The sequence below is a fragment of the Homalodisca vitripennis genome, chromosome 1, assembly GCF_021130785.1.
Source record: "Homalodisca vitripennis isolate AUS2020 chromosome 1, UT_GWSS_2.1, whole genome shotgun sequence".
Classification (NCBI taxonomy): domain Eukaryota; kingdom Metazoa; phylum Arthropoda; class Insecta; order Hemiptera; family Cicadellidae; genus Homalodisca; species Homalodisca vitripennis.
The window spans coordinates 55,544,096-55,567,986 of record NC_060207.1 but is presented as its reverse complement, the minus strand read 5'-3'; the positions used below and the strand labels follow the sequence as shown (position 1 = coordinate 55,567,986).

At 32.6% G+C, this 23,891-nt stretch overlaps 1 protein-coding gene across 1 annotated transcript in view; it reads right to left on the bottom strand.

The window, feature by feature from the left end:
* Nucleotides 1-14,799, bottom strand: part of LOC124362034 (structural maintenance of chromosomes protein 1A-like) — a 36,649-nt gene extending 21,850 nt beyond the window's left edge. The window contains 6 exon segments of the mRNA XM_046816223.1: nucleotides 132-280; nucleotides 4,113-4,163; nucleotides 4,165-4,213; nucleotides 8,662-8,782; nucleotides 14,672-14,750; nucleotides 14,752-14,799. Coding sequence (XP_046672179.1) covers nucleotides 132-280; nucleotides 4,113-4,163; nucleotides 4,165-4,213; nucleotides 8,662-8,782; nucleotides 14,672-14,750; nucleotides 14,752-14,784 — 482 coding nt within the window. The 5' untranslated portion in view covers nucleotides 14,785-14,799.
* Nucleotides 14,800-23,891: the final 9,092 nt, after the last annotated feature.

Below are 23,891 nucleotides of genomic sequence, written 5' to 3'. Positions count from 1 at the left end.
TTTAGTTACATCGGCCTATCGAATTATCGTTTTTTTTTTATTGTACAAAACAAAAAATAATAAATTACACAAAATTTAACAATGTATAAAGAAATGTTATTATTTCAAAAAAACTGTTTGAAGTAACTTACCCACTTATCTCTTCAAACAAAACAGTTCTTTCTTTAGGATTTTTCATGGCAATCGATTCCACTGCTCCTTGAAAAACCAAAAAGTTCTTGGCCTTGACATTAATACCAATAGATTCTAGGTCTTCCATATACTTCTGGGTAGTGACAACCTACAATATATATGTTTACTATTAATCAGAGCCAGTAGCGCCATATGTTGAGGATGAAATGTAAGTAGTTCTCCTCAGGTTTAGTTACTCTTGAGCACATCCATTATTAGTATATTTTTAGTGCCAAACAGTCGCTTATTAAGAAAAATGATCATTCACATGAAAATTACAAAACTGTATAGTAAAAGCAGTTTAAGACATAAAATTTTTACAGTAAGTAAAAGTTTAAAAAATTAAAAATGTATCCGTGTTTTTGCTGAAACTGTGAAACTGAGAAGAAAGCATTAAAATGCTCAAATTTTCTTGAAAGAAAAAAATTAGGGGTTTGAAAATGTATATTCTTGGAAAACTAAAGGTTTACAACCTAATGCACTAGGCCTAATGTTTTACCTTAACTGATAGAAACATTTGTTTAATATTAGAGCACGGCTAAGCTTTCTCTACTTCAACAAGTATATAAATAAATTAATGTAGGCCATATATTAGAGTTTATATTTCATTTAACACTTTATTTATTAAGATTTACACAAATTACTTCCTTAGTATAAAAAAGTTTACAATTAAAAAATTACTTGAACAATTAAATTTAAACAAATTTTTTATATGAGACAAAATTTATTTTCAGTTTTAGTAAATAAAGTCTTGACTCTCAATTATACAAGGTTATTGAGGACACTATAACCACAGATGACACAAAACTACATTTCCAAAACCTTTGACTACACTGACTAGCATAATTTTAATGAAGTGCACAGTACAAATTATTATTGAAGTAAACTGAAAAATATAACTACACACTTATTATTATACAGAGCATTTGTTATAATATAAATAAACATTGTAGTAATGAAATTATCTGTTCTATAATGTATGAAGAAAACAATCCTGTAATGTTTATCAAATAAGCTCAAATAAAAGTTTGATAGACAATATTTGATAGATCAATATTCTTTGATTATTGGTGAATGGATAGAATTTAATGTTTTTGGTCTTTTTGATGGGGTTGACTGACAACCCACGATATTCATATTACTTTTCATCACATGAATATCGTTGATGTTCAGAAAAAATGCGAAAATTCAATATTTTTTTAAAGTTTTACATGTTTGTTTCTGCATAATGTAGAATTTACATTGACATATGACTTTTGCATGTCTTCATTAACCCTTTTGATCCAAACGTCCATATACACGGACATCAAAAATATCTGCATAGTATGGTAGATACAACAAACCCATGCCCAAGAAACCAGGTTTCGCTCAACCCACGTGTCCGAGTCCAACCACTCATTGACCATATGAACTATTATTACACACATAAACTTTACTACACTCCAGGGAAAAACCTCTCCATTGACGAAAGCATAATCACAATAAAATTTCACAATCCTTCAATGCAATACATGCCAAAGAAACACCATAGACTTGGTGTTAATCTCTGGGTGTTATTCGATGCTCTGTCAGGGTTCTGCAACCTTCTTGTACCTATTGGCCGCATATTCAACATGGCAAGGCTAAAAGTGCCACCAGTATGCAAGTTGAAGGGGGGTGGAAGAGGAAAAGTTCAGTGTGTGGGGTAAAAGTCATGCTGTTCTAAGAACATAGGTAACTCAGCCAATCTGCTACCTGCGCTCTGGACTACAAGTTGAGGAACTTGTAGTAGTTTTTAACCATGAGTAATACAACTTTGACCATAAGCACAACTACACGCCGATTACTATACACATGCATCTTTTATTTGTTATTATTCTGTGTTAGGGCTAAGCCCACTATTGTAAATAAAATAGTATTTATAAACATTTTTATGGATTAATAATTGTTAATAGTTGATTGAATAGTAAACATCTTAATGAGGATCCCATAAGCTTAGAAATTTCTATATATTTCTTTAAAAATTTATGTTTCACCGATTACGGTGCGGGCCGCATTACACTGTTTTTGTGCCGTGGGTTACCAACCCCTTCTCTAAGTCATTATTGCCTGAACTTTTTTTATGTATCAAGGTGTCAAAGGTCCTGAAGGGTAAAGGAACAGAACAACAGGTCTAGGCAATACAGTTGTCATGAAACATTTAGAACCAGGTTATTTGAATAAAGGCTATAATTTATCTGTCAACAAGTTTTTTACCTCCTTGTATTTTTCTAAAGATTTGTACTCAAAATTGACATTTTTAACAGGAACTCTGCGTAAAAGTAGAAAGGGCATTCCTCCCAACATATTAACTAAGTATAGTGTAGGTGAAAGTATAAAATAAAAAAAATAACTACATGCTAATGTTAGGCTACAGGCAAAGGAAAAGCAACAAGAAACCAGTGCTCTTGTTATTAACAAATTCAAAAACTTAGAATCAACAAAGATAAAAAAAAGAAATGAGGTTTACATTAAAAATAAACCAACAATAATAAGGCCCTATAACAACTGTATGGGAGGCCTTAACAGTAATGATTAGATGCTCCACCCATACTTCAGTGACAGGAAGACTTTAAAATTTTGAAAGAAAATAACTTTTAATTCAATTGGATGTTGGTTCTGAATATGTGCATTCTTTATAAAGAATATACAGCTAACCCAATGTCTAAATTGCATTTTACTGTGTCACTAATTGATCAGCTAAGTGGTTTGATGTAAGGAGAGTAGACCTAGGAATACCCCAAACGAACGTGACGTAGACAGAGAATGTGGAGCTGCTGATAATCACAACATGTTAATCAAGTTTTTATGACATTTTCAAGTAAAAAAAGAAAAGAACTGCTGGGAGTGTAGTGTAGCAAGCACTAGTAAGGAGGGAAAAGAAGAAAGTCCACTTTTATATGTACAAAGAGTAAGAAAGGCTTGCATCAAAAAGCTACCCGCTCCACAAATTCTTAGCAGATAACATCTGTCTTTTTTATGTAATTTATTTGGAATGTTTCTCAAATAACTATATATCTGTAATAATCTCTTTACTTTGAATTTCTTTTATGTCAGTCCTTTTTTTATTTATGTGAGGCCTATAGTATTTAGTTTGGCTTTTTCTTTTAATACTCAAAAAAGTGCAATTTCTATAAAACGTAATGACAATAAAAAACCTGTATTTTTTTGTATTTGTTGTGATAAAATTTGCTGTGTTGTTTTCTTTTTATGTGCACTTAAATATACAATAATATTAAAAGTGCTGAATAACTTTTTTCTGTACCTCTCATGACAACAAAGTCAAAAATGCTTCAGACATTTTTTCAGGTAAGCTAATTTGTTCTATAATGTTTAATTTATTGCATGAATAAATGTTTTTTACATTTGTTATAATGAAGTATATTTCATACTGAATAAAAAGAAAATATTTGGAACGATATTTGGTTCAAAAATAACTTTAAAATGATTTATTTTTCAAAGCTCTGCAAAACGGGTAAAATAGTGCTGGGATTGATAGTTGATCCCTTGCATTAAATGGTGCGATATCTAGTAGATATTTAAATAAAAATGGTTGGAGTGGAAAGGGTTAAATTGAACAATCATGGTTAATCCATAACTTGGTTGATCCAACCTTGAATAATTGAAAGTAGGTTGTATATAAATATAAGTTTCATTGGTCAAAATAACAAAAATCATGTAAAATAGTTTAAAATGTATTGATGTTAAAACCACACTCAAATACAATATTAATAATTTCTAGTTTTTAACATTTTTATCAGTTTATTAAAATCTCTGTGGTGTTGTTTCAGACAAAATAAAATTATGTTCAGATAATTTTAAGCATTACAAGCAGTTAAAAGATTATCATCAAAAGTGATCAAAGATCATCTGATGATCTATAGCAAAATTTAAAGTAATTGATTACTCACAGTCACACTTACCTCTCTGTTGATCCTGTATCCTGAAGATGTGCCTTCAACAGTGCGAGTGAAAACGCTTCATAGAACCATCTTCCATCCTGAACACAGCTGTCACTGCAGCCCTATAGAACATTAATGCTATAGTTATATTTAGTATTTGTATGGGCATAAATTAAAATATAAATGTTTATACTTGGAAAAAAACAGACTTTTGTGAGTTTGAATTAAAGAAACACAATGTGTCACTATAATGCAATTTATGGTGTGGATGTTAAAACAAATTGACACCGGAAATTTGTTTAAATTTAGGATATTTGTGGAGATTTATGTTTTACAGAAGACTTCAAAAACTGAATAAATATAAATTTGTATTGAGTAAATGAGAAATCCTGTGTACGAGGTATGGCTATTAAATAACGGGACTGACGCTGCAGTGGAACAAGTGCGCATGCGCCAACCAACAATGACCAACAGCTGTGTAGTTTGAGACTTCCTCTTCAGAATGCAGTTAGTCTCGTTTCTGTAAACAACATCGTTGTGTCATAACCTTCATTTATGTAAGTGTTGTTATTTTGTTTTGCCGGAAAAATGGTTAGCATAATAATAGAGCAACGAATTGTTATTAAATTTCACGTTAAACTTGGAAAAACCACTACCGAAACCTATAATTTACTAAAAGAAGTATATGTCAGTGAGTGTTTATCGCGGACTCGTGTTTTTGAATGCTTTAAGCGTTTTCAAGATGGTCGACAAGACGTGGAAGATGATTCGCGGCCAGGTCGTCCTTCAACATCAAAAACGGAAGACAATGTCGAAAAAGTTGCTAATTTGATTCGGTCTGACCGACGATTAAGCATTCGTGCAGTTGCTGAATCTGTAGGCATTGATAAAGAATGTGTATGGCAAATACTATCTTGAGGTACTTAATAAACTATGTGAAACAGTAAGAAAAAAACGACCCGAAATGTGGAAGGACAAATCATGGATTTTGCACCAAGACAATGCGCCAGCTCATTCCGCGTTATCTGTCAAGCGGTTCCTGACCAAGTACAGCATCCCAGTGTTAGAACATCCACCTTACTCGCCAGACCTAGCACCATGCGACTTTTATCTTTTCCCTAAGGTGAAATCTGCATTGAAAGGTACGAGATTTGAATCCGTAGAAGCTGTTCAAGGAAAAGCGGCAAGACTCCTGAAAGAGTTGACAGAAGATGATTTTCAGCATTGTTTCCAACAATGGAAAATTCGCATGGAGCGTTGCAGGGATAGAGAAGGGGTGTGTGTATATTGAAGGTGATAATAAGTAATTATGTTTAAAATGAAAATAAATTTTTTTACAATATCAGTCCCGTTATTTAATAGCCATACCTCGTATGTTTGTACAAGGAACTTTAGTAATTTATGGAGGTAGTTAGGTTGACAGTTTTTCAGACATTGTACAATATATCCCACCAGGATACCATAAAGTTTCTTCCAAAGTTCATAACTTAAATTTGAGATATTAAAAAAACATTTCACTTTTAATGTTATAGTTCCAGAAACTCACCCTTTTGGAGACAAAGTATAATCCATCTTAAAACTTTCAACATATTTTCATAATTTTGGTTTTTTTGCAATAAAATAAAGAATATACATATCTTTTCTGGTGAAAATAAAATACAATATATATTTAATATGTGTTAGTAATTTTTTTAAATATAAACTTTTGAGTTTCAATCAAAACTGTCCATGTATATTATTTTTATAGATTTTTTTGCTATACCACATGAAAGGCCATGAAATTATACACAAAAGTCATGTATAATATTATATTTTCCACAATAAACCAATGTCACAAACAGATCGTCAACCTTTTATGTTCTTCACAGCAATACTGGAAACAATAAAATAAACAAAAGCTTGTTGCTATGGAAACTTCTAAATATCAATATTGATATTTTTTATTACACTAAAGATGTAAATGGTACACTGCTTTGTGATTTGTTTTTACACCAAAACAAAATTACAGAACTAAGTAAACAGTGCTACTTGCAAACGAGTAATTCAAATCTAACAAATTCATTGCCTGACCCTATCAACATCATAGTTAATTATCATTCTAAAGACCTACGAGTTAGAAATCAAAATTAAAACTGGTAAACATCAACACATATTGAATGCAGCTAGGCTATATGGTTACTAAACTGTGTAATTCAAATTATGTAAACTATATTAATATCATCTAAATACAGATCATCAAGCCAATCAACGCCTACAATTTATGAGGTTTTTACCGCATCTGATATGCCGATGCCGCGGCATTCAAAGGGTTAAAAATATTCACATTGTAATGTATTTCATTTTCTTTAAAAAATTTGAAGTTAATATGTCATGTATCACACATAGTAGGTAGAACACACAGAAGACACTTAGTTCTCTTAAATTTTTGGTTATACGTCTTTCTGATACCTGATATTGTCTCATATGTTATCAAAACACTCACTTTGATGTAATATATTTAAATATTAAAGAAATCAAAATTGATACAGTAATTGTAGAGATTATTAATACCCTACAAATCAGCCATAACATGGCAAAGAACTAAAGTCTTAGAAAAATATATACGAATAAATAAATATTGGTACAGTCAATTGGAGACACATTTATTTTCTAATAGATAATAAGTTACAATTGATCAAAACATACACATTTTAAAAGATTTATGTACTTTTAAATGTAAAGTAGGCTACTAGATAGGCTAAAGCTTTTTGTTTGGATTTCTTTTGCAAAACAAAGTTCAGATTATATGAATTTATAATCTGATGATTACAGATGAAATCTAGGTGTTTTTTTTTATTGTTGTATGTGTCCTAATATGAACTCTTTCAGAACTTTTTCACTCAAAGTTCAGAGAGTTATAGCTCTGCACCTTTTTCAAGCATCCTGTCCGTAACAAAAAGATAGGGATATCTCATTTACTCAATAAAAATTTATATTCAGTTTTTCAAAGTCTAATGCAAAACATGATATTGCTTAAGACTTGAATTGTAAAAGCCCTTGAGGTTCCAATTACTTATACATATATCATTATCCAAACACATCTACAAAGATACCTGAATATAAAATATATTACGTATCTTTGATAATCTAAGTGAAGAAAATATTTAATTAGTATATATGTAATCCCATTGTATTTTTTGTAACTAATTTTTGATAACCAGAAAAAGGAAAATGGCATCAACAGAAAAAGAAAATACAAGATTTAGAAAGAAAAAATACAGAGAATTGATACAGGGTAAAGAATTTGAAAACATTCAATGAGATTATTAAATTGCAGTAACATGAAGCTAGGGCCAAAAAGAAAATTGGGGGCTGATACGTATAATAAAGCTGATGTATAAATATAAAGCATGCTTAGAGCTTGATGAGAGTTTGATTCCGACAATACTGATAGAAATCATTCTATTCTATTCACAAAAAAAACTTTTTTGTAATGATGTTTATACAGACTCTGAAGAATTTAAAGCTGACTTTCGAAGAATTTCTAAGGATTACATGAGTCAGATCTTCTTATCCAGCAACTGAGAAAAAATATGAATTATAAACACAATAGATAGCATACACAGTTGTGATACTGAGTATAATAACGGAAGTTAAAGACAGAGTTTTTTTTCTCAAACTCCAAATGACAATACCAGCAGAAAGAAAGTGAATGAAAATAGGTCCTTCATTAAATAGTGAAATCATAGCAATATTGCCATAACTACAACTCAGGCTGGGAATAGTTATGTATCACTTTGTAAAAGAGATTCCTCGACTTTACATTTTTAAGCCTATGCAATCATTATGTACAATTAGTTTTTTCATTAATATTATGTTTGAATACTAAGATTTATGAGAATATTGCTTATTATAATAACTTTAAACATTACTATTCAATAAATTAACTTTTATACATCAATGTATGGTCTTTTAAATAAGGTATACTTCTGTTCCATCCGTAACATGTACATTTTCCTAAGAATAAACTAAAGTTGCTTTTCCTGCTGCAGTATTAACCTGAAATTTTGAAAATATAATATAAATATAAATAAGTTCATAAAAATAAAAATTTACTTTTAACTTACAGGAATGTGGATTATATTTATTTAACAGTTTAATGTGCAATGTCCAAAATAGTCACATCTGTATGTAACAAACTTAAAATCCTCTAGAACTATTCTCATCCCATAAATATATTTTAGACTATGATAATGTTAGGTACTATGTAACATTAGTTTTAAAACATCTACTTTTTAACTATGAAAAAATAATACCACAAAAAAAAGTTTTAAATAGTCATAAATTTGCCTAAATGTCCTGCCCATAATAATTGAATGGCTGAATGGTAACAATAAAGGATTTATAATGTTGCTGTTCTAATATTGACTTTATGAGAATTCTGCTAAACAGGACTAACCACAGAATAACTGCTCTCTCCACAACAGCCATTTATCCAAATCTTTTTAGACTACTTCCTCCAATCTTATGTGCTTAGAAACAAAGGCATTGTTATACTTGTTTCACTTATTTATGTTTACTTTTTACTTACGTTCTAGCCACTGGTTTATTGATAGAGGCTCCATGAATAAGATCACTCAATCGTTTCACTCTTAAGGAAGAAGTCTTCTCACCCATAACAAAACTGATGGCATCCATAAAGTTACTTTTCCCTATAAATAAAGCATAAAAGTTAAAAAATTTAATGAAGGTATTAAGAATGTATAAGTAGCAATAGGCTTATATTTGCTACCATTGGCAACCATAAAGTTGCTTTTCCCTATGTGTACATAAAGCACAAAAGTTAAAAGTTTAACAAATTTCATCATTATTGTCCTGAAATTTTATGAATTTATAAATTTATTCAACATAATAGTGTAAATGTTGAGTTTAGCTCCATTTTGCTTTCCACAGTGCAGCGTCTTAAATCTAGCACTGTCACATACTCCTGGAATCTGGAGTCCATGTCCAGATCCAGCAAAACCAAAACAGCAGTGTATCTTGGCAATACTACTTAATACTTAATAATAATTACATGTCATTATTACAATCGGTTCTTGATTTCTGTCTCCAAAAGGAAGCGATGTTGACGAGGAGGCCACTCTCTCCCTATCCACTATTTGTTAAAAAGCTATATAAGTAGGTAATACCATCATATGTATTATAAATAAAACAAGTTAACACGCGCTCACATGATCTCAGCTTGAATTTTGATACTAGCTCAAGGGATGTTTTTCTTTCTTAACCAGAAGTGCAGAAAGGCGCCACCGAAATCCGGACTGATGGTTAGGGTCATTTCAAACCAGAACTTTTCGTCCTCAGATCACGTGCCAGATCGTTCAACGTAATCAGGTGTTGCAAAATTTGGATGATCTGGGATGTGATCTGAAGTCAGGAATATACTGATCAGAAATGTCACTGGCCATCAGTGCGGGCTTCAGTGATACATAGCGTCATTCTGCACTTCTGGTGAAAAAAGAGAACATCTACGTACGTGATCGTAAAGGTTATCTTCAAATTTGATACTTCTATTAACACACATATGTCAATTTAATCTAAACCTACTAATACTGCGTAATCGAGAACCAATCTTCATAATGATATGTAATTTTCACAAAGGTCTGTTAGGAGTTGACCCAAATAAAAGACGTTTTTGTTCATTTAAACCTTCTAAGAATAAAAGTTCATAACAGCCTGATACAAGTTCTTCCAGTCATCAGCACCAGCTGTGCTGCCGTAGCCCAAGAAGATAGTGACATACGAAAAAACATCCCTCGAGGTTGTACCTATTACTGTAAAACCTATATTACTGTATTACCTATATACTGTAAAATCAAATCCTAAATGGTCTGATCATGAATGACTCTGGCCGTAACTAATTTATAGGAATTGCACCTTGAAAAACCAAACAAATATTGTAAATTTAGCTAAGCATAACTTCCTACTATATTGCAAGAAAATTAGTTTAACTTTTAATGTTCTAAAATTCATCATTTAACATTTTCATGCCCTAAAACCTTATATCGTTTTGTTAAGTAGGACGATAACAATAGGTTACTAACGCGAATCTTGTTTCCGGTGTGCATAAAAATAAATTTGAAAATAATGCATACAAAGTGAACCAAACTTAAAAAAAAAAAATAGTATAAAAAACATACATTTAATAATAAGCAATAATTAAAACCAACGTGACTATAGCTACGTATGTATGTACTATCTACTTACATATCACTTGTAGCTTCCGATCACATACAAATAGCTTTTCTCAATTTAAAATAACATATGAAACAGAGTGAACTCAAATTGGTTGTAGTATAAGTGGTCACCAGGACAATGGAATTATCGATACTCATGATTATCAAATTATTGATATTCATGAGTAATGAATCCTTGATATAACTACTGAAACCAGATTATGTTACAGGTATTACAGTATAGTATAGGCTGTTTTTATATCTTAAAAATTAATAATTCATTGAATAAAAAACTGTTCAGGTTGTATATTTATAAAATATTTATATTTATAAAATACGTATATTTATATTTAAATAAAATGTTAATAAACAAAACAATGTAACAGTTAGTTACTTTTTACTATCTGACACCTTGTGGCACAAATAAAACGTGTACATCGTCAATCTACTTACTGCCACCGACTATTACTCTAATACCAAAACACATGATTTTACTTTATTTGAATTAATTTGGAACAATAATGTCAAACCGTTTTATGTTATAGGTTGTTAAGATTGAATTAAACAATATTGTTTTTCTATACAATACAAACAGCAACAATTAATAATAATGAATACCTATAAATGTTTTTGATGAGACTTTAATAAGCGGCCTACACCTCGTTATTCGATTGCTATTATCGAACAACTCAATGTATTATCCAATATCGATGTATGTAAAAAATCATACACAATAAGAGTTATAAATAATAAATTACCGTAACAAAAAGAATCTCGTTCATTACAATTTTAAATACATCAATTTTACAATAACATTACAAAACAAGAACACCAAGTATGGCCTAGACTTACATATCAAAGAAACCTTACAATATTTATAACTTGTCCAGCTTGTTATCAATAAGTAACTGGTTTTGTGAAAATGGAGGAAAGAATTCTCCCCATGTGTTACCAGGAACCAAACCTCCACATGTTGAAGCTACTTAAAACAAATCTCGGGTAGGGCATGATAAGTGGACCGGTTCTTTATATCGAAGAATGTAATCATCGATACCTAATATTCGCATCTCAAATCCTAGACTATCAATCGATATAAAAGTATCTATAATCCTCAATAACAATCATATGTTTTGAATTAAAATATGAATTTTAATATTTACAGTGATCAAACATATTATTATAACCAAAAGTAGGAAAACTGAAGATGACCATGGGTAGGGTCCAATAAGCGGACCCGGTTTTTTATATCGAAGAATAAATCATCGATACCTAATATTCGCATATCGAATCATAGACTATCAATCGATATAAAAGTAATAACAATCATATGTTTAAATTAAAATGTGAATTTAATGATAACAAATAATAAATGAACATAACCAAAATCAGGGAAACTCATAACTTTAACTAAATGAAACAGAACGAAAACGTTTTTACTAAAGTTGTGTCCACCATTACCTTCTTTTTTTGCATCTGAAGACGACCATGTTAGCTCCTCTGACAGTTACATTTGTTACCTTTCCACAAATATCACATAATGGATTCTTAGGTACTAACCCAACATCCTGAAGCCATAAAAAACATATTTTATCGTCTTTTTAAAAGCAATTTCGTGAAGCTTCCTAAGATTGACGGCCATTTTAATACACAATGTTACGTGAAATTTAAAATATTACCTTGTATTATTTGAAAGTGTTTACAGCTGTTCATATAGATTATTTAAGTTGTTAAAAATAATTCATCAGTATCGATTGATTATATCGATGGTTTACGATGGTAATATCGTTTGCCAATTTCGATATAAAAAACCGGGTCCGCTTATTGGACCGTACCCGACGACCATATTTGTTTCCTCTCACAGTTACAGTTGTTTCTTTTCCACAAATTTCACATAATGGGTTTTTCGGTACGAGTCCAAACTGTTGAAGTCACAAAAAACATGTCTTATCATCTTTTAAAGCAATGTCGTTTAGTTTTCTAAAATTGACTGTCATTTTTAATAATCAAATGTTACTTATATATAATTGAAATATTACATTACGAGTATTATTTGAAAGAGTTTACAGCTGTTGATATAGATTATTTAAGTTAATTGTTCAAAATAATTAATCAGTATCGATTGATTATAACGATGGTTTGGATTAAGTAATATTGTATGCCAATTTCGATAATCAAAAACCGGGTCTGCTTATTGTACCCTACCCCAAATCTCGTCACTTGTGAGAAATATCTTACACATTTTCCTCATATTCTCATAACTAATAATTTGAAATCATAATATGCTAAGTAAAATAAATTGTAATATTGAATTATCCTCCGAATAAAACCAATCGAACCATTCGATAATAGCATTCAAATAACGAGTCTATGCTGCTTATTAAAGTCTACCCAATGTTTTTACATATTCGATAGTTTATATATTAATAATCAATAGCGATTGTCGTGGTGACTGTTTATTATGCTGCAGCTAACTTACTCTCACTCTGAAAAATTACAATAACCAATTAAAAAGGAATAAATTCATCTTCTAATATTTTAACTGCTAATGTAATAAAAGCTAATGCTCTACTAAGCTGTTCTCTGACCACTGAACACACAGTGGAACACTCACTTGCGTAAAACGTCTAAGTAGGCTATAGCATAAAAAGTATGTAAACTTCACAATTTTGAACAAAAAAAACATTTTAACATTTTTTGCAATTTCTCTGTGTACCTAAAAAATGTATGTACCTTAAAAGTAATCAATTGTGCACCCTAAACAGGTACATGAGTCTGAGGTATTTATTTAAGAGCAGGATCAAATTTAACAACCCACCAAGAAGATAGGCAACAATCTAATCGCAATAAGGAAATGCCGTACCAGTAAGATTAAACGCCGGGGCGGCAAATCACGAATTTGACGTTACCAACGTATTCTGCTCACCCTCCTGAACAAAAAATATATATAGTACTATGGGGTGCAAATGACAAATAACATGATTTTAGGGGGTATATTGATAAGTGGTTAAGTTCCTAATGTTTTAATGTTCAGTTTGTGTGCTGTGTCTGGATAATCTGTTTACTTGAATATTATCTGCGGCCGGGACTGATAGCAGCCTGATAACGTACCTGTTATCTGAGTTCTCCGGGGCATGGGTCAGTTCTACACAAGATATCGTGTTCAGTAGGTCGGATTGAGTGAGTGCGTTTACAATGATGAATCAACCATCCACTAGTTCAACCAACCCTAGTGAATTGTGTGTGTCGGAGTGTTTTCGTAGGGCACGTAAAGAGTTTTACGTTTTAACCAAAACGAAAATTATCTCTTTTTTAATTGAACATGGAATTTTTAAAAATGAGTGTATGTGTTCGTCGTGCGGTCGAGTGGTTGTTTTTAAACCGGGAGACTTTGTCGTTTCGTTGTGATAGACGACTTTTTTGTTGCTGCTGCTCAGCTGTATCCGCCAACACACTAATGGTATGTGTTTCTCTGATCCATCTATATATTTGAGTTTTTCATGATTTTATTTAGTTTTTTAACTTTACATAATTGCCTTTGCATTACATTTCAATTTATATTTTTGATCAGCCCCTCTAGTATTTTATATTTTACTGATAGGTACTATCTCGAGGGATGTTTTTCTTTTATTTCTATTATTCTTCGGTGCTGCTGAAGCCCGCGCTGATGGCCGGAGGCACTCGTAATTAATTTTTTTCTCGAAATTAAGAAAAACATTTATTTTTATAAAAATTTTGCTCATTTCTGTATTATTTTTCATTTACGTTTGCAAAGATGGCGGCGCAACCGGTGACGTCATCACGAGGTTCAATCATTGGCCACAAAAGGTCACGTGACGCTAGACGTGGATGTAGAACATGGAGATATTACTGAAAAGTTATTTAATTTTTCATTTTCCTAGAACTTCGTTATTTCTCGATTTCCACCCCATCAAACCTTATACTTTTTTGTTTCTATATGACGATTCCAATAAGTTTTTAACGCAAAACTCAACGCAAAATGTGTAATTTTTCCGCCCCGGCCGTTAATATGATAATTACCGGAAATGCATTAGTAATGTGTAGGCTACTCCATTGGGAGCATAATGCACTTTACGAAAGCCCGGCGTGTACCCAATCGGGTACTCAACAGAAGTTATGAAAGATCTTTTGTACCCGATGGGGTATACGTCATCTTCAACATGTTAAGAGTTAAGACAAAATTACCTGAATTTAACAAATAAGTTACCCAGCCTTTTGAAATGTTCTGAAAAATCATCACTATAAGGAGTTAAAAAATAATCCATTTTAAATATTAATTTCTCTGCTTTTCAACATTTTGTATGCATGAAACTAGACTTAAAGTTAAGATAAAAAACAAGTGTTGTTTACCTGATCCATTAGGGCCTATTACGGCAGTAAATGTTTTCAAAGGTCCTATAGTATACTGTCCCTTGTAGGATTTGAAATTTGTCAACCTCTATACTATCTAAAACCGCAGGCATATTTGATAAAATAATTGTTCTGTGATTAAAACTAAAAATTTAGTCTAAATTTAAAATCAATTAGGTATTAAATTAACCGTCACATCAAACAACCAAATATCCACAAATAACGACGTAAACAAACACAATACTCTTCACTCCTCACTCCCACCGCGATACGTTTACCCGCTTTGACCAAAGAGTAAAAAAGAAAATGTCACCACTAATTGAACTTTTGGCTGTAAGGACAGTCAAAGATAACACTGTTTACACTGAAGCTGATCACTGGTCACTGTACAGATCTGAAACTTGACTATTACTACACTCTATAGCTAATAAACAAATGAGCAAACTCTACATTCCTGTTTTATCATATTTCTATAATTTTTTTTATATTCGTAACATTCCTTTACAGTAAGGACAAACACCCTTTTTCATACTGCAAAACAATGCATAGCATTCGTAATATCAAACAATATATTACAAAAGTTATTTACTAACTTTTCTATAAGCATTATAAATTATCTTCAGGATGTATTTGGTCTAGTATAAAACGTTGGGTCATATTCAGATGACAACTTTAGTATTAACTCACAATATGTTATTATAAGGTGGGCTGACTCAATTCAGGCGATATCCAATAGACTTGGAAATTAACTTCCCAGGGTTGACAATACCTCTAGTGTCACTCTCGACCAAAAGGGGATCAGAGCCCATGATTGGGTCATACCAGCGGGTTGTCAAGCGTTCTGAATGAGGTGGTCTTACTGTAATAAACCACAGAATCAAGATTATAGCCCCGAAAGTATTACTCTTCGACGGTAGTTGTACTTGGTGTGGTGGTACCAGTTTTGGGCATGCCTAGTCTTTACTAGTCTGACCGGAATCGCACCACACATATAAGTTTGTACACACTGGGGCGCTCCACTCACCTGGTGTGAGGCGACCGATGCTAAAGGAATGCATGGGACTGGGGGGCATTGCGTTGTGAACGGAGTAATAGCCTTATTTATTATTTCCTCGGCACTCGTGGGACTTTTATGGAGTTTGAAAAACGAACCAAAAACTAAACAAACATATTTAGATCTGAAAGGGCTAAATTCGAGCAGTTGCATCCAGCAATCTGGCTTAGGGTCATCTGCCTGCTTATCACAATCAATCACCACCGATAAAGCTGGAGTCTATAAAGCTCCCTTTCAAATTTCATAAGCATGTAGTGAAAAAGAAAAATATTGCTAATGGCACTTAGCTTCAAACAACGTAATAGTGAAGACTAAGAGCCAAAACATCTGCCAATTAAAACATATTGAAGAAGCGGAACAAGTCAGCACTTAGTGTTACTTCAGGAATTGACTCCACTCCACGCGGGAAGAGGGCACGCTTGGATGGCTTTCCAACGAAAAAGGCTTCCGTCGTTGAGGCGAACCGACTGCTCATCAAAACCCAACAGGCAGGCAAAATGCTCCTCCAACAGTGGAGAGAGTGTGGGGCATCTTCAATGAAGTATTCACAGAAAAAAAATTGAATGATTGGGAAAGAATTCGGAGCTGTGGTGGCGAACCCTTTATTAAGTATTTTCAGCAGAAGGTGTTTGTTTGAGTTTCAAGAGTTGCTTCCCTCAAAGATGATTTCTGGTTATGCTGTGTGGACAATAACGAGAGCAAGGATTGATTGCAGAGTGTGGCTCTGGGACAGTTCGGGGGCACTAAGGAGATGAGTGTAATCTTTAGGGGACTGTACGAGCCATATGGACATCCACCAAGACCCCCTCAGGGTCAGCGTTCCAGTTGGCCGAAAGGGAATCTGTGAGCATCCTCAAAAGCCATTACCAAAAATTAGTGAAGATATATCGCGGAGTAGAAAAAGTTTTGGGGGAATGTTCAAGAGTCGCAGAATTATGGTAATATAGGTAGATGAGCAGTCTTCAGCGACTCTTAATGTGAGGGACTGGAGTGTGTCCATCGGTTGTTTAGAACAGATATATCTAAGAACTCGAGGACAAAACTGCCATCACAGTAATGGTGGCTTCAGAGGTGTGTTCTGACGATTTTCACGCATCCCTGATACAGGAACCTTGGATTTGCTGGGGTAAGGTATCAGCACTTTCCATGACAGATGTTAAATATGTTACTGCCATGTCTATAATGCCAGAGCATGTATTGATAGAAGCAATAATGTGAACAACATTCTAGTTGTAGAATGTTGTTCCAGGGATATTTCCACCGTCAGATTACCGCGAGGCTATAGCATTGGACGAACTCTGATAGTTTCCTCTCATATCTCCCAAATGACAATGTGGATTCTCCACTCTTCAGGAAGATGGCTCCTTCGGAAGATTATGCTGGGAGGTTGGTGTGGGATTGGTTGATTGGATGGTATGCTAACTAGCATAGTGAGAGACATGACAATACCAAATAGCAGGGGTAAGTGCTCCGAAATATATAATATCTCGTAGTCTAGTATTGGAAAATGTGAGTAACCCTCCTACATTTCCGCTTGCGGTCACAAACGGTAATAGTGTATGGCATGTGTCTGACGAACCCTTTCCCTCTTTGATAATGCACACATATGCTTTAAAAATCATAGACCTAGAACTTAAAAGTACAATAGAACAATGCGAGTAATACGACTGGGTTTTATACAAGGAAACCCTAAGGGAACAACTGGAATTTGATGGTTTTACAATACAAACAGGATTTAGAATACAAACCAGCTGGACAAATCTACTGACAGTATGACATGCGATTGTCGGTTTATTTTATCTCAGTTGCCCCTGTCATTAACAGGAAGAGATCCAAAGTAAGACAAGTGAAGCTCTGAACTGGTCTCGTTGAGGAAAAGAGTAAGAGTTTTACAAGAGTGGTTACATAACTTGTGGTACTCCCAAGTGGGGTTGCGCAAGGCTGAAGAAGCTATTAACAAAAACCCCCATCTCGCCACTAGGTTAGGGTCAAGGACGATGAAGGCAAACATATTACTGAACACGAAGAAATTTCTAACATTTATAATGGGAACGCACTTTCCGTACTGTTATCTACGACAAGGATCAACCACTTAACTGTGGAAGGAGACTAGCAGTGCGTGTAATTTACTCTCAGTGGAATTTAGTGTATCGTGTAATAACCTTCAAAAGGATTGAATGGGTGATGAATTGGTTTAGCAATTACAAATCTTCTAAGCGGAACAGAGTGAGGCCGGTTTTGCTTTAGCAATGGTTTCATTATTCTCTTTCCCCGATTACAAAGGGCTTATGTAACCCTCGGGTATGTTGCTCTTATCTGGATAGTACCCGAGGTGGTGTTTATGCCAGAGCAGGGGAGGCCTAGCCTAGATCGGCCTAAGTCCTTCATGCCGATATGTCTGTCCTCATACGCATATAAAATGTTAAGAGGTTCTATTCTAAAAGACGTTGTTATGGGCAAGACGACACCTTCTGAACACCTGCTCATTGATTTCCCTGCAATAGCAACAGAGTGATGCACCATTTTTGGTAGTCTGGACAATGATGTTGAATTTCTCCAGGAGGACCTATCGAAAGTTTTCGGTGGTTTGTAGAACCGCCGAAACTGTAAACTCTCTGGCCTCATGGAAATATTTCCGCTGTAGTTTAAGTCTTAAACGCATAGCAATAGGCCTCCCTTTAGAAGAAGAACTACCAATATATTAATTAAATATCTCCATTGTTATTATTGTTTGTTATTTCTTTAATTTCAAGGTTTAGAACCCGTGAATCGCAAAACAGGCTTCTTTGAGTTTTACATGCAAAATTTAAATTTTAAAGACCTTTATTTACTTCTCGAGATGTCCTGTGACCAGACAGACAGACAAAAATTCACACAGAAAATAAATGTATAATCCCCTGGTAGACAAAAGAGACATTTAGGCAACCTACTAAGTAATAGGTTTTAATGACATTCTGCCGATTTCTATGGTCGAAAATTTAAGAAATGGAACACATTACGGTCTATGTAAAAATTAGTTTTCATAGTAAATATAAAGTCTAACGTGATTTAATTAATCTGACTATTGGCTCTTTTACATGCAACTGTTATGTATTTGCTACACCGTTGTAGAAATAAAGTACTGTAGTTTTCAATTTTAAAGATAACTGCTTGCTGCTGGTATAGAATTTGTCTACGCTCAAGTTGCACTACAGCTTCAAGAAAGGGTTTGTTTATCATGTCGTGTGTATTTTTTGAACCTTGATTAAGTCCTCATCTACCCTCAAGCAAGCGTCTCTATAATATCCGTTTTATCTCTTTATATTGTAGTTATTACATTTTATTTTTTATTTCTTTATTCTATTATTATTATTAATATTATTCATTACTATTATTTTGGTTTTTTACTTGTTGGTTATTTGTGACAATATTTTCTGTAACTGTTCTTATTTTTTATTATGTCAGCTTAATAACAAGTAACTACGTTGCTACGCATGATAAAATTGGGTGTTTTAAGGACAATGTTATGCAGGATGAAAATATACATAGTTTGTTTACTGAGTATGTCTTTGTTTATCTGTAGTTTTCTATCAAATTTTAAGTAACAGAAAATTTCCAATCTTAAGTACTTAACAGTAAAGACTGTGAGAATTCAACAGGTCGCTGGTGGAAACAGAAATATGTCTGATGCAATGATGGGAGAATTAATTACAAAGCCTCAAGAATTAGTTGGGGAAGATAACCATGCTTGCAATAGGTTCAAATTCCGTTCGGGGGTCCGGCTTCTCTCTAAAGGTGTCAAGCGTCTCAGGTCCTTAAAAACCCAAATGTATTAGTGAGATGTCGGGCCTATATTGAATGGAATGCTCGTTAAATCAGAATCCAAGATGACCTGGATCTATTTTGGGTAAAGGACTACGGATAAAAAATAATAGGTTTTAGCGAAATCAGATATACAGGACTATGTTAGTGAATCACCTTTTTCGCAGCATATTATTAAATTTCAAATTACAAGACTTGAAGTACTATAAGTTTAGACGGAAAAATTTAAAATTCAATAATCCAGTTTTTGAAACATAAAGATGTCATTCAAGAATAGTAAAGATGGCCCTTCAAATGTGTTCTTGCACAGAAAAACAAAAAACATCATTTTTAAGCAGGTTAAGCTTAGGTGATTTAGATACATGTTAGGTCTGAATTCGATAAGGCTTAATCCAAAGCCTCCGCGTCAGCACTCAGATAATAAAACTATCTAAATATGTAAAATGTTTTAAAACGTCTTTTCTTCCAATAACGGGATGATTCATCTGATTTTAATTTCTAAAACTAGAACTTGATATCGTAGCTGCTCATCTCTAAACATTTATTTTGAGTAAGGGATGATATAGGGAATTAATTTATATGGAATAATATGAACTCAAAATTTGAGCAGAAGTGACTTTCAAATAGTGGAACTGCCATTTTTATTTAAATTTGGGGGGGGGGGGGGGTGGGGGGGGGGGGGGGTGGGGGGGGGGGGGGGTGGGGGGGGGGGGGGGTGGGGGGGGGGGGGGGTGGGGGGGGGGGGGGGTGGGTAAAAAGGATTTGGCTGTTGGATACTGTAATTATATTTTTTAGCCTTACATGCATGGTATGGATTTTCACATGGAAATCAAAATTAACTTCTTCATTGTAATTAATTATGTAAGAGAAGGAAACTAAGCTTCAACTAGTGGTGTAATGCATTGTATCTGAATAATTATCTATAAAGCTTTATATATAAAGAAAACATTTTGCATATCGCTACTTGGCTTATTGTGTGACACTACATATTCCCAGCTAAATATGTTTTTTACACAATCTAAATTCGACCACATAGAGTTTCATAAACTTAATTTACGATTTTGGAGTATTAATTGAGAATATAAAGAAAATTGTGAAATTATCAGTAAATCTACGTTATCTTAAAAATGTATTTATTACTCATATATGATGATTGTATATCATATATAGGAATACAATACCGATTATTTTTCAAGCCAATAAAATACACTGGATTATCTATTTTCACAAAAAAATAGGCTAAACCTTTACAGTTAAGTATACTGATTCCAAGACAATTTAAGGTCTATATTAGTTAATAATTTAAATAACAAACTTTTAAAGTCACTTATAGCTAGATATTTATTGTATACTTGTTTATCACGTTGACTATGGCAGGAGCTATAGTGTGCTTGTTGTGGTACTACACTACTAAAGATCACTCAGTATAGTGCCGCAGTGAAGATGTTAACTATGAGTATATTTTGTCCCAGATCATATAATATTGGTCTTAACACAATGAATTATTGTGTCTGAATTAAATTAATAATTGTTGGGGATTGGGAAAATGATTCAGAAAAACAGATATATCATTTGTGATTATTATTATTAGGATTATTTCAAATACTTTATAAATGAAGACAAAAACATTTCAATTACACTCTGATAATTCAAAATGTGTTATAAACTACTATTTTATTCTGGTCAATGTACAATTTTGAAAATAATTCTATAAGTATGACAAACTAGTAAATTTACATTTCTGAAATATTACTTTACTGATACTGTTTAGTGATACTTGGGTTATTTATATAATAACAATATATCAATAATCAATGGCTTTAGTTTATAACGGGTAACAAAGTTTATACTCATAAGATACACAGTTTACAATGGTTTATAATTTAACAGAATAAAGATTGTAAGGAGTACTACAGATTAATGCATAAGTTACGTTGTTTTTTTAATACACAATGTCAATACATTTTACTAGATTTCTCCAATTTTAACAGAATTAATCATTCCTTACACACAGACACATGTGCGCATATATATTGGTATGTATCCAATCAATTGCAGTTCAGTAAGGTATTGTGACATAATAAGTTACCTCTCACTTATGTGCCTTGTTGAATCAGTGATGTAATGTAAACCATGGATGGAACTTTCAGAGAAATACTCAACAAGTCGCCTCAGCATTATGTGCTGTGTCATTGATCAACTGCTGAATGTGCTATCAGCAGGCACAGGGTAGGTCTTATCTGTCATTACAATCTGACAGTGCTTTTAGTTTAAAAGGGTTGCAATGTTACTCTACTGAAATCCATTTGATCACATCCATGCCATAAATAAACGGATTTATGATAAAGTAAACTCTAAATACTGTAAGTAATAAATAAACTCATCACTTGTTTTAAAAAAAATAAAATTATATGTAATTAAATAACTCATTTTTTCTACTATTAAAAATAAGAGTTATTAATTTATTGGAAGATTATTTTGTTTATGTTAAAAAACTTTGATACACTCAAATAGTCAAAATCATTTTTAAATTCATATTAATATTAATGCTATATTTTGACCTAATGTTTTTATTCATTTGGGTGATATTTTCAAAATACACAATTTGGAAAATACTTCTTCTTCTGACCCTTTCTTGTATAAAGGTTACCAAAGTACAAACAATTTACACCATTTATATCTCTTACATTGAAAATCAAGTACAAGTTAAATTATATAAATAGTTAGAAAAACACAATGAGAAAGCTCAGTAGTGCATAGTTTTTCAGGAAATATAATGAAATTAAATAAATTGTCTTTTTACATTACTTAATATTTAATCTAAAACTTGCCTATTACAACATAATTGTTACAAATCCCAAAGCTCCATTGTTCAAATCTGTTTCTAAACCTGGAACATGATTAATCAAAATTTGTAAGTTTTGGTAATTACTAAATAATGTTAAAATTGTTACCATTCAACTAGAAATTCCAAAATTTTATAAACTACCGTACATTGTAATCTATGCATTTCTATTGTGGACACTGCCAATGACTGTTGTAAACTCAACAGAAGATGTGACATGTCAACTGCTAAGTAAATACATACATTGCTGTAGTGGAGAACATAGTACCTACCAGTGCATGTCAGGCCTGCACATTATAAAAGCTGTATCAATATATTATACAGTATTTATGCGGATGCAGCACATATGACACTTCTGTATTTATATACTTCATACATATAACACTAATATTCTAAGGTTCTTTTTTAAGTACATAGGATATACAATTTTAAAGTATACTAAAAAACCATTTATACAGCTTTTTTGAGCTCATAATTCGAAAGAGTGGGTTAAAATTAGCCATACTGTATACATAACTCTGTAAATCAATTATTTGTTCATGCAGCGTTTTTTCTTAGTTGGGTAGTCTTGTCTTGTCAGAAGTGTCTAAACACTAAACAATTCAATAAAACAACAATGTTATTCGAGTACCAAATCAACCCCCAGTTTCTCAGTACAACACACCATCTCAAACTTAGTAGTGGAACATGTGTGCACACTCACTCTACATTATAACTTAATCTATAATATCTTCAGACTAACTCATAATAATTAACACCAAAAGTTAAATATGTTTAAGGCAAACTTGAAGACGGCTCAGGAACCAATCTCAACAGTCAATATTAAGAAGAATATATCTTTGTCAAAATGTGTTTAATTGATTGAAATAGAGGACGAAGCAACCAGAAGATAATCTCTACGAAGCTAAGAACACTACAACCGAGGAAAAGGCCAGCACTCCCTCCGATTGCGACTATAAACAAAACAAATTCAGATATAATTGTAAGCTTAATAAATAATTAATCTCAATATAAACTTGAAATTCTTTAAAATTCTAAGTAGATTTGAGTTGACATAAATTACAATATCTATATGATTAAGATTAAAGTACTAGTAATTTTGTTAACATAGACTTGACAATATGTTACAAATTTTAAACCAATGGTTTTGACCATTGTAAGACATTTTGTTAATTCTATTTTTTCAGTTTCTATTGTTTCATGAGAAACTGTTTTCATTAGAGATTAAACTAGCAGGTTTTCATATACTATATACAGTATACAAAACCACAATATGAAAGATAGGAGCACACCAGACCACATGTCAAATATGTTTCGCTGAAGTTCTATGTAAAATTTCAAGTTTATAGCTCATTTTATTTTTGAGGTAGTCAGTAGACAGACACACATATTAAAAATTGGACAGAAAAGAAATATTAACAGCCTCTAGACAGATAGAACAGACATTTTTAAGCCCTCATTGAAATTTAGCTAAATCCCATGAATGGACAAGTACCATTGTTGTACATGTTCATCGAAAT